At 38.6% G+C, this 11,979-nt stretch overlaps 1 protein-coding gene across 1 annotated transcript; it reads left to right on the top strand.

Annotated features, from left to right (window-relative positions):
- Positions 1-1,005: 1,005 nt before the first annotated feature.
- LOC132036499 (HMG1/2-like protein) lies at positions 1,006-3,724 on the top strand. Its single transcript, XM_059426854.1, has 8 exons — positions 1,006-1,145; positions 1,281-1,326; positions 2,335-2,436; positions 2,529-2,586; positions 2,982-3,026; positions 3,132-3,212; positions 3,303-3,377; positions 3,473-3,724. Exons 2-8 carry the CDS (start codon positions 1,289-1,291, stop codon positions 3,491-3,493), a joined length of 420 nt encoding a protein of 139 aa, XP_059282837.1. The 5' UTR covers positions 1,006-1,145; positions 1,281-1,288; the 3' UTR covers positions 3,494-3,724.
- The last annotated feature ends 8,255 nt before the right edge of the window (positions 3,725-11,979 follow it).

An 11,979-nucleotide genomic window follows, 5' to 3' on the forward strand; every position in this document is an offset into this window, starting at 1 on the left:
TTTTTTGAAATCCCGCCCAAACCAAACCGGACTTCAAAATTTCATTTTCATTGCTTATACTCAATGGTTAATAGCACTTGTGGTCCTTCAATGATTTACAAACTCTAATTTTGATCCTTATAACATTTAACTATGTACATTTAACCTTCAATTAATAGAAATAAATACTTTTGATACCTATAAATATTCACAAATTTATCATAATTATTAGTTGACTTGCCACTTAATTACCCCTTTATTATGTTAAGCTTGTACTTTCACTCCATGTTTGACGGTAATATAATTTAAAAACCTGTTTGGCCATGGGAATTTTTCACATTTTTTTTTTTGTAATTTTTTCTCACTTTATTTGAAAATCAAAGATTTGGCCATGAAAATTTCAAGTACAACTTAAAGTTGTATTTAAAATTTGAAAAACAACTAAAACCACATTTTTACCTTTTTTCACTTTCCGTACATTTAAACAACCAAAGATTCTTTGCAAGAACTATAACAAACACAACTCCATCTTCGACTCCAACTTTAAAATTCCAAATGAAGTGAAAAATATTTAGGTTTTCTCCATGAGAATTATTTACTTTTTTTTTGAAATATTTTTTCACTGCATGGTGTTTGGCCATAAAAATTTCAAATACAATTCGAAGTTGTATTTGGAATTTAGAAAACAACCAAACTTATCTTTCACTTTCAATACATTCAAATAACCAAATATTCTTTGCAAAAACTATAACCAAACACAATTCCGACTCCAAAATTCCAAATGAAGTGAAAAATATTTAATTTTAATGGCCAAACGCCTACTAAAAGAAGTTCAAATACAACACAATTCTTACCTAAAAGGACCAATAACAATTATTTCAATTAATTAAAAGGTTAAATGTGGTTCATCAGATATCCCAAAGATCAAAGTGAGAATACACCTATAATTTAAGGACGAAAAAAGCTATTATCCTAAAGCAAAGCGGACTTGAAAATATCATTGCATATATTCAATTTTTAACAATATGGCAAAATTTCTTTTGAGTCCCTAAGGAAAGCCCCTTCTTATCTCTTCACAGCGCAACACACTCACAACACAATACACTTCACAAATCACCGAAAGGGCAATATCTCTTTGTTTTGTTTTTTTCTGTCAACCCTAAAAGGTAACTCGGCGGCGACTCGGCGGCGAATCGGCCGAGTTGACTCGTTTTATCCCGGTTTAAACCGGTTCTCACCGGTTTTTGTTGTTTTGGCCGTTTCTGAACCGATTATCACCGGTTTTGTTTGTTTTGTTGCAGGTATTAAAATGAAAGGAGGTAAATCAAAGGGCAAAGCTGATAACAAGTGCGTATTTACCTTGCTTTGTGTTATTTTTTTATTTATTTTGAGTTTTAGATCTACGATTTAGGTGTTATTGCATGTTTTGAATCTATGATTTTTTGAACAGATTTTAATGATTATGATGTGATTTTTAGCGAAGTATTTCAGCTTATTGGATTCATATGCCATGCTTTGTGCCTATTTTGAAGCTATGTTTTTGTAATTTTTTTTATGACTGTTTTGAATCTATGAAAATGTTTTTTTTTTGGTGATATTTTTATGCCTGTTTTGAATCTATGAGTTTTTTTTTTTTTTTTTTTTAATGATTATGATGTGATTTTAGCGAGTTATTATAGCCTATTGAATACATGTGATATTTTTTTGCCTGTTTTGAATCTATGTTTTTGTAATATTGTCAGTATGATTTTGGTAAATTATTATTACAAGTTGTTGAATACATCTATGAGTTTTCTGGCTTTATGAGCCTATGATTTTGTATGATTTGTTTTGGATTTTCGTGTATTTTTGATGATTCGTTAAAGCCTTGCGTCGAACGTGTTATGAGTATATGGTGTAATTTCGTTGATTTTATAGATTTGAATTATGTGGGATTTGTTCTGGATTTATGTGATTTTTAGCGGTTTGGATATTATGAAAGTTTGACGAATTCTTAAAGGCTATCAGCTAATATACAGTATTGTGTGTATGATTTTGTCGATTTTATTGTGATTTTGGTTAACTATTAAAGTCTGTTGTCGTATATATATATATGATTTACTTTCAGACGTTATCACTGTGTCATTATGTTGGATTTGCTTTGGATTTATGTGATTTTTAGCGTTTTTGGATATTCATGGAAGTTTGATGAATTGTTTAAGACTATCAGCGAATATATACCTAATTTGTTCGTATTATGAGTATTGTGTGTATGATTTTGTCGAGTTTATTGTGATTTTGGTTAACTATTAAAGTCTGCTGGCGCATGTTGAATTTGTTTTGGATTTTAATGTGATTTATACTGGATTATTACAGGCTCGGAGTGAAGAAGAGTGCTCCCCAGACAAAAAAGGAGAAGAATGCTGCCAAGGACCCAAACAAGCCTAAGAGGCCAGCAAGTGCTTTCTTCGTCTTCATGTACACATCTGAACACTCTTCTTAGTATTTGGTGCCTTTGAGCTTAGAAAATCCTGATTTTAATGTTATTTATTTTAACTTGGCGTAAATAGGGAGGACTTCAGGAAGCAGTACAAGGAAAAACATCCAGGCAACAAATCTGTCGCCGCTGTGAGTATATTTCCCTTACAGATCCAAAGTTCTTGTACACTTCCCATTTTGATAGTGTTTGGCCATATATTTTTTGGATTAGATTTTGGAAGTTTATCTTCAAATATCTGTTTGGCCATGAAATTTTATCAGATTTTAAAAACTTATTTTCAAAATACTTTCAATTTCCGAAAGCTGGCTCAGACCAGTTATTGCGCGGAAATTCACTTCCACTCATGTAACTTCAAATTAATGCAAAGTCCAAACACAACTTCAAGTTCCAAAAATCAAAAATTCAAATTTTCAAGTTATAAATTCAACATCTATAGCCAAATGGGTGCTAATTATTGTAGTGTTCACCCTTTTGTGTTTGACCGTTTTTGATTGAGCTTTTTTGTCCGATTAATCATTACTAGGTTGGTAAAGCTGGTGGAGACAAATGGAAACACTTGACTGACGCTGTAAGTATCTACTTGTTTCAGCTATTAATGAGATTGCGGTCTGATTTAATCATTGAATGAATCCTAATTATGTTTGGATGCTGTGTTGTTTTAACATGAATATAGGAGAAAGCACCTTATATTGCAAAGGCTGAGAAAAGGAAGGCCGAGTACGAAAAGAACATGGATGCTTATAACAGGAAACAGGTAAAAATTCTATTGTTCATTTATATGCCATCATATATCTGACCGTGTTATTATTGGTGCTAAGACACTTCATTTCTTGTGATGTTATAGGCTGGTGAGGCCGAGGAAGAAGAGGAATCTGACAAGTCAAAGTCTGAGGTTGACGAGGAAGACGGAAGTGATGAGGTTTGTAATACTTAATGATCAGTGCTGTATTTCTTTAGAGTGATAATACTATGACTTTGTATTGATTTTGAATTTTTTTTGCTTGATAATCACAGGAAGAGGAGGATGATGACTGAAGGAAGTCCTAATGAAGGGGAAGCTGTGTAATATCTTAGATATTTCTATATATGACTTTACTTTTCCCCGTTAAATACTTGCTCCTTTTTGTGTTTATTTTTTTGGGGTTTCTTAGGTATGGAAAAAAAAAGATGAATTAGAGGAGAGCTACCTTTAAAGCTCATCAATGGCTTATGTACTTTTTATTCTGATGCTGGTGTTGCTTAATGATAATTCAGCTTTTTAGGCAATTTGTCTTTCTTGGCTAGTCATATGGTTTTCTGCTGATTCATCTGTTTGCTATAATTATGTAGCAGGTTGTTAAAAATATCTTTCATGGTGGTGTTTTCAAGTGGACCCTGAGTTAGCTATCTGGTCCACTTTCTTTCTATGGGGGGTGATTGGATCAGATCTCATCCCCTTCTAGATGGAACAAAATCTGAAAAATATCTTACATACTCGGATAAAATAATTGTGCATTACAAGTTGTCTTTTGATTTGGTGTGTTATTCAATCTCCTGTCCATGCTCGTGGACCTACCTTTTCGTTGAAGTGTGCACGTTATTCCAGTTTTTTGTAGTTTTTGACTTTTTATTACTTGTAGAATCTGTCTTGTTTGGAGTGGGTGTTTATGAAGGTTTTGTTGATTTTTTTTCTTTTCACTTTGGGTTCTTACATTTTCGTTGCCAAGTGCTTAGTTTATGGAGAATTAATATTGATAATTCAAAATGTGTTTGGTATTCAAATGATCATGTTTCTTAGCTACTGATAAACGTGGGACCAATAGAATAATGTTGATTATGTCTCAAATAGATCTGTCTTTCTCGCCTTGGTGCCGTTGTAATTTCAGGTCCAGCTCATTTGATCTGCCAATAAGATTATTGATTTTGTCCGTTATGTAAAAGTTGTTTTAGGTTTCATTTTATGAGTCTTTGCTGTGTTTACTATTAGAAGGTAAAATATAAGTGGCCAGCTTTGAAAAGTGCCTACTGATCTTGAAATTGTAGAGTTAATTACTATTATCTTTGCACTTTGCTATGATATTGTCGTGGTAATTATTGTTACTATTTTTTCTATTACAACTGTGCGGTCATTTTCTGTCAGTTATGCATCGCATCATTTGAAAAAGCCGTAGCATCGACATCCAGGAGCAGTGTATGTAGATTTTCTTTAGGTGCTTTCTTGTTATAGAAAGCACCTAAAGAGCTGAATTTAATTGGAATAATAATATTTGGTGGGAAAGACATTCACTACCGTAGGAGTTTGGATGAGATGAAAATCCCAAATAAAAAGATATGGTTTTAAATTTTTTAAATGGAAAAGTTGACTGCATAAGTTTATATTTTATAAAAGTAAATTCATAAATTGGTAGATATATTTACGAATCATGTTTGCCAATCATTTATATTAAATATTAAAAGATTTAAAAGTTGATAGTATATTTATAATAAATTTATTCTTACCAATTATGTGAAAGGATTATATTTAAGATCAGTTACATTACAATTCATGTTTAATTTTTCATTTTGTTGAATTAAGTAGGCGTTTGGACATGCGATTTCAAAATACTCATGAGATGAAACCTTAAATCATCCAAAAAAGTATGATTTGGGATTTGAAATCATGATTTAAAAAAATATAAATATAAAATTTGATTCATACGTTTATATTTTGTAATTTTTTTTATAAGTTGATAGATATATTTACCAATCATGTTTACTAATCATTTGTATTAAATATTAATCTATAAGTTGGTAAAATATATTTACCAATCATGTTTATCATATGTATATGAAGGCTTCAAACTCGATTATACACCTTAAGTTAAGTTCCCTGATAGTTTACATTACTATTCATATTAAATTTTTTTTTTACCGATCCCGAACTTCAAAAAATACCGAAATTTCAATTTTATTCGATGTTGTATTTTTTAGAAAGACATGCCAAAAGTGAGGCACCGTATTAATTTTATTATGGAACAATGATTTATTCATTTGGTAAGATTGTATAAGAATTGAGAAAATTTTAATGGTTTTCACAATTTGTGGGGTTTTTATGTTTATAAAAAAAATTACACCTTAAAAAATTCAAATTGCATGTCCAAACATGATTTCATCTCATGAGATGAAATCATGTCCAAACGGCTCCTAAAGTTTGATCAATTGATGTTATATTTTTTAAAAAGGTCTTCTAGTAGTATATTAATTTTGTTATGAACTATGACTTACTCATTTGGTAAGATTATATAAGAGTTTGGAAAGTTTTGATGATTTTTACAACTTGTGCGGTTTTTATATTTATACGAAAAAATACAACTTAAGAAATTCAAATTACATGTCCAAATAAAACTTTAACTTCAAATTATCATCATAAGTTGGCAAAATGTCGTACATGGGGATTATATTGAAAAGTTACATTACTATTCAATTAAATTTTTTTTTTATTGAAGTTTGCCTTTTTGTAAGAAAGACAGTAGCGAATTTTAAAAAAAGAAAATAGTATGAGACGTTTTGGCTGTCGAAGTTGGAAATTCAACAAGTTAATTTGTGTATATCATACATCTACGCAAAAGAAAGATGTGACAAAAGGGGAAAACGCTAAAAGGAAAAGTTATTGAACCACCTAAGAAGTTATTTACACTTAAGTAATTTTATAAAAAAGTAATTTAATATGTACAATATCTAAAATTAAATGAAAAGAGGCATAAGAAACAAAATTGAAAAGGAGGTTTCTGAAAATTCCCCGTTTATTAATCGATTGTCTTCAGTTATCTTCCATGGCATTGGATCAGGGGAGAATCTAGGTATAAAAAATGAATCACTTGAACCCATCGTCACCGGATTAAACTCAGTATATTATATATATAATCCTTAAAATATCTCTAAGATTAACTGAAGGAATACATGATCAAACTAGGCTGAGTGGAGCATTGGTTAAGTGATGATTTAATCCCTTGAGATTGTGGGATCATACTGTTTACCTCGAAAATGGGTAATAAGTTAAATTTGTGAGTGAGGCAAAGGATATGTGGTGTTTTAATCTATATTTTGAGGAATAAAAGTGGTTTTTAATCTATAGTGAACCGATTATTGAAGGCTAAGACGTTTATATCTATGTATAAGAGACAAATTTTTATATATCTATATATGTTAGATGCAACGTTGAATAAGGAGATTTAATGAACGGTTCCGAGTTATAACCGACCAAAAATACGAAGAACACTAGGCAAGAGAAATTTTATAATATATTTGAAGTACAAAGTTTGTGGATCGTAAAAAACCAACCCTCAAAATGAGAAAATGACCCCTATTATAGTTTCTTGTACGACCTCTATATATCATGGGCCCTTTTAGGATAAAGAAAACCTAATATGGATAAGGTTAGGTCGTACGGTCGACACCGTACGACCGTCGAAGAGTGGCGCATTCCCACACGTGGCGGGCGGATAACCGATTATCCAGGACCAACGCCACGATCGGAATGGTCATGAAAAAACCGGGCTAACGGCCACGACTGATTTTGCTCTTCGAACCGGCAAGACGGCCACAATCAACTCGACCATATAGGATCGGACACCCAGGACCAACCACGATAAGGAGTTATCTCCGGATACGAATTCATGCAAAGCTTCTTCGGATCAGACACTACCGTTCGTTCTCCTCCTTTTACCAACCCCGAGTTTCACCGGACAAACTTTACCCGGTTTTTACCGTATACAGATAGTCCCCACACTTTCCGGACCGAGATCCTATCGGAGTAACGGGAAGTGGATGAATCGCGTAACCGAGGATCACATTGGCTTGTTCTTATCTTTCCATTTTGGCGGGAACGATTTGTCACCTCCTTCGCCACCGCCACGTGTGTCCTGCCGACGGTCGAGCTGCAGCAACCGCCGTTACGTGCGTCCCTTCAAATCACGTCCTCATTTATTACGGGACACGTGGCGCTCGCCGATTGGTCAGGACTTTTAACCGCCCGACCCCATGCGTGCATATATAACCTTCCATGTGCTTCCTCCTTCATTTTACTTTCTCCATTTCCACCATCTTTACTTCAAATTTCTTCACTCCACATCCGTTCTTCATTTCATCTTTTCTAACTTCTTTTCATCGTTGATTCTATTATCTCATCATCCATATTTGCCACCTAAACTCGCTTTGCAAGGAAACCGTTCTACTCGAAAAGTGTTGCTCGTTATTTCATTTTTCCATTTGTGCTCCATTTTATTTGCTTCTTGTCTCCGTCTTCTTTTTTCATCCCTTTATCAAATTTTCATCAAATTTTCAAACTCTCAACCATCACAGATGTCTGCCAATACTGAAACCACGTCCCGGATATTCCCTCGGTTTCCTCCCACGGAGCTGAGCCGGTGTCTCAGCCGAAGGGAAAGAATGTGGCCGAGCCAACGGACTTTGGATATTGTGTCGATCAAACCCAACTTCCACAAAGAGTTTGAAGCGGCAAGCCTTCTCTAGTCTCGGACAGAGGATACGATGTAAGACGATATCCCTCTTCCATCACCGAGGATAGGCTCGATCAAGTCCGGATCGACTGTGGATGGGACAATCGTCCGGTACAAGTGTTTGCCCCTGGCCCGGAGGAATCAATCACCGACTACCGGGAAGGCTTCTTATACGTTTACACTTATCCTTTCACGCTAAAGTTCGAACACCGAAATCGATCCGGTCATATTAGAGATGTCATTGGACATACAATGTGACTCTCGCGCAAATTGGTCCGATAATGGGAGGACAAGTAGCTTGCCTCCCAGGTTGTTGGCCAACAACGCCAAGCAATCATTCACGATGGCACATACCGATCCGCCTTTATTCCCAAGACGGTTCGGGAGGCGTAATAAAATTAGCTAAACGGGGCCGGAATCCGATCTTCTCAAAGATGGACGAAGATAGAGATCGGGGGGCTAGAGCGCTTCGTCGGGGGGTGAGGACCTCGGATATTATTCGGAGGAATTCATGCCTTCCGAAAAAATGGAACGACAACCATAAGCTTCTCGATCCCACTTCGTTAATTTATTCTCATTTTCCTTAATTTTATCCCTCGTGCTGACGTTCCCCTTTTCCTTCTCAATAGCCGTGGCGTGGATACCACCGGTCATCCCACATATGAACGAGTGGGTTGAAGCACTCCTCGACCGGCATACGCACGAAGAGTTGACATAGGGAATCCTGGCTCGTGGCCGATGGATTGCCCAAAATCATGGTAACGTCACTTTCAGTTTGGTCATTACGTACTAACCGTCCTTCTTTAATTTGAACGTTATTCATAACCCCCGCCATTTTAGGTTTACCGAAGGGTTCGGTGCAACTTAGGCCTGGGACTATAACGGAGCAAGCTATGCCGACACCGGCATTCGACTCGGCCGGGTCATCCAGAATTATTGCTGCTGCCCAAAAACGAAGGAAACCCTCGGACAAAGGAGACAAACCAAGAAAGAGGGCAAGACGCGTCGTCCGGTCTCTGAGAGATGAAGATGAGTCCGACGTGATCGTTCGTAGGGTCGGCGTGGCACCCACCTTTGAGTCGGTCCCGGAGGAGGAAACTGCTGTTCCACCCCCTTCACCCGAGGAAAGACCCTCCACTTCGGCTCAGCTACCAGGTGGGGAAGAAATACTTTACCCAACACCTCTTAGGTCTATTGAGTTTGTTGCTATGACAGGTGAAGAGTCTTCCGAGGAGATTCCCCTTCAAAGACCACGGAGAGCCGGACCTGAGCCGACTGCTGGAACTGGGACAAGAGTCGAGTCTGCACCGGGCACTGAGGCACCGGAAGATACCGGCTCATTGCCTGCCGAGGACCCCGTCACCGGGTTTGAAGCCTCTATCACTTTCCGAGGGTGCGCGTGTTATTCCAACCACACGTACCGCTCTGGGCGGATAATCTAGATGAGATGTTTTTGGACACTCCTCCGTGCACGGGAGGCTTACTTGGCCATCTTCCCATCCCTCGGGTCACGAGGGAGGCTAATCGATCTACCGATTCCGGTGCTAGGGAAAACCTGGTGAACATCTTTCCGGCTCCTAGCGGGGAACCCAGGAGAACCAGATCAGCAGTAATTACTGTCCCAGAAGATTGCAGTTTCTTATCTCGTCCGGTGGGGGTGGCAAGCTACTTAAGGCCCCTTGTCTCGGACTCGGACAAAAAGAAAATGGCCGGAATCCATTGGCAGAGCCTGATCAACGAAGGAATGCATGCGAGCAACCGGGTAGGCCTTTTAGCCCATGTCTTTTATAACTTGTCGTGAGTTTCTAGTTTTTAATGTCTTTGCTTCTTTAGCAGAGTGTGGTGCTTGTAAACGAGGGCTTCATCCGGGCCCAACAAGAGATTGATGACCTTAGAGGACAGCTGGATGCCCAAGGTCGAGAAACGACGAAATTCTAACACCTTTTGCAAATAAAGGAAGACGAGCCGAGCGAACAACACCTGTCCTTGCTAACCTTCGCCCCGAGCTTGATGCTACAAAGGCTGAGAACCTTCAGCTGAAGGATGAGTTAGTCGGGGTCGTGCAGAGAAACCGGCTTAAACACGGAGGAAGAGAAAATCGGTCTTAGTCAAGCCAACGCTCGGGTTTCTTCCAAGCTGGGCGAGCTCGAAACCACCATCTCCCAACTCCGAGGGGAACTTGACTCGGTTAAGTCCGATGCCATCAACTTGGCCGAGAGACACCGAAGGCTCGAATCCGAGAATGCTAAATGCGCGAGATAGAATGAGGGTTTTCGAGCAAAAAGGCGACGAGGATAGGGCTCGGATGTGTGATGAGCTAAGAACCAGGCTCGGCGAGATGACCGAGGCTAATGATACGCTTAAAGCTGAGCTTGACTCGGCTAATCAATATCGAAGCGTCCTCGATGCAGAAAGGGGTGAGCTCTGGTTGGGATCGCTCCGAGTCGAAGCCGATTTGGCGAAGCAGCCTGAAAAATGTGGGAGTTGTCGAAGCCTTACTCCGCGGTCGTAGTGGAACACGCGCGGTGGAGATCTCGGAGGATGACCCTCGAGGAAGCCGAGCGTGGCTTTACCGATCTTCCGCTCTTATTCGGAGGCTAGAAGGACCGAGGAGGAAGCAAAGAGAGCACTCGATTCTGATTCCGAAGATTCTGAACGGACAGAGTCCGAGCATTCAGGCTCTAGTCAAACCGGATAGGCCAGGGCCTGTATTTACCCTTTTGTTTTGCCTTTAATGTTTTGAACTTTCTCAAATTTCAAGTGTAAAAGACTTGCGTATATGAAAAAACGTATCTTTCTCGTCGATCTTTTTGCTTGTTTGTTGTGATTTTGGTTCAAAACCGACGGTCCTTTCGAGGATAGGCGGCCATTGGAGTCACTTTCGGACTAATTGTTATTCATTGGTTTTTAATTTCATCCGGTGTGTTTTACTCCGGAATTATATGAGTGATTTGCCCGCGGGGCTTATCTATGCTTTGTGAATTCGGACGTCTCCGAATCACGTTAGCATTTTTAGGGCCGATATTCTTTGGCTATTCGCTTAACTTTGATTAGGCTCGGGCACCTGAATCTCTACTTTACCGATTTCTGGTGTAGTAGTCCCCATTCGGGGGTGTTAAGCTTTTGGCTCGGTTCATTGTGACCTTGTTGCCCTTGTCGTGTTTCGACAGAAGTACCCGAAGTCGGGTATGCGGATTAAATAGTATCCGAATTTCGGGGTAATGTACTTTATCGGGAAGATATATCCGAAATGTAATAATTTGATTTTTTTGAATAAACTCTTTGTATTTGTACATGGCATGAGAGCTTTATCCGTTTCCTTCTGTTTTTTGCCGTAGCAAGTTCTAAGTGGACACGATTCGTTCTGATCGTTTGGTCCTTACATCAAATCCTAATACAGAAGGTCCGGTTTTGATTCTGCCGTAGCTGATATTAAGCGGACACGATTCGTTTTTGATCGTTTGGTCCTTACATCGGAATCTAGTACCGGTTCATGAGGTCCCTGCCGTGTTCATTGTTGAACTCTTCCATTTCCAACTAATCGGAGCAAATGGATATGTGGGAGCCGTGGCCCCCTAGTGCTTATTCGAACTGTGAAGTCGGGTAAGCACTATCAAGTCCTGTTCGTAGGGCGTTGTCTGAGTATCCGGGTATTCATGCTCGTTCTTTTCTAGTAACACGTTGTACTTATTGCCTCGTTAAAAACCTTGTCGGAAACCCAATTGGGGACAAAATGGGACTAAGGAAAAGAGTGCAACACGTGTTTTCGGACCCTAGCAACTAATTATATTGGGCGCTCGGCTCCCCGCAACAAAGAAAAAGTGAGTGAATAAAATAAAACGGGCTTATACCTCGGCGGTAGTATCTTTTCAAATGGGCCACATTCCGGTTGTTGCGCAACCGTTGCCCGTCCATGGATTCCAGCTGATAGGACCCTTTGCCCGTTATCTCGGTTACCTTGTATGGCCCTTCCCAGTTCGGGCCCAGTTTTCCCTCGTTGGGGTTCTTGGTGTTCAAGGTAACTTTTCGAAGCACCAAGTCCCC

This window comes from Lycium ferocissimum, chromosome 11 (genome assembly GCF_029784015.1).
Source record: "Lycium ferocissimum isolate CSIRO_LF1 chromosome 11, AGI_CSIRO_Lferr_CH_V1, whole genome shotgun sequence".
NCBI lineage: Eukaryota > Viridiplantae > Streptophyta > Magnoliopsida > Solanales > Solanaceae > Lycium > Lycium ferocissimum.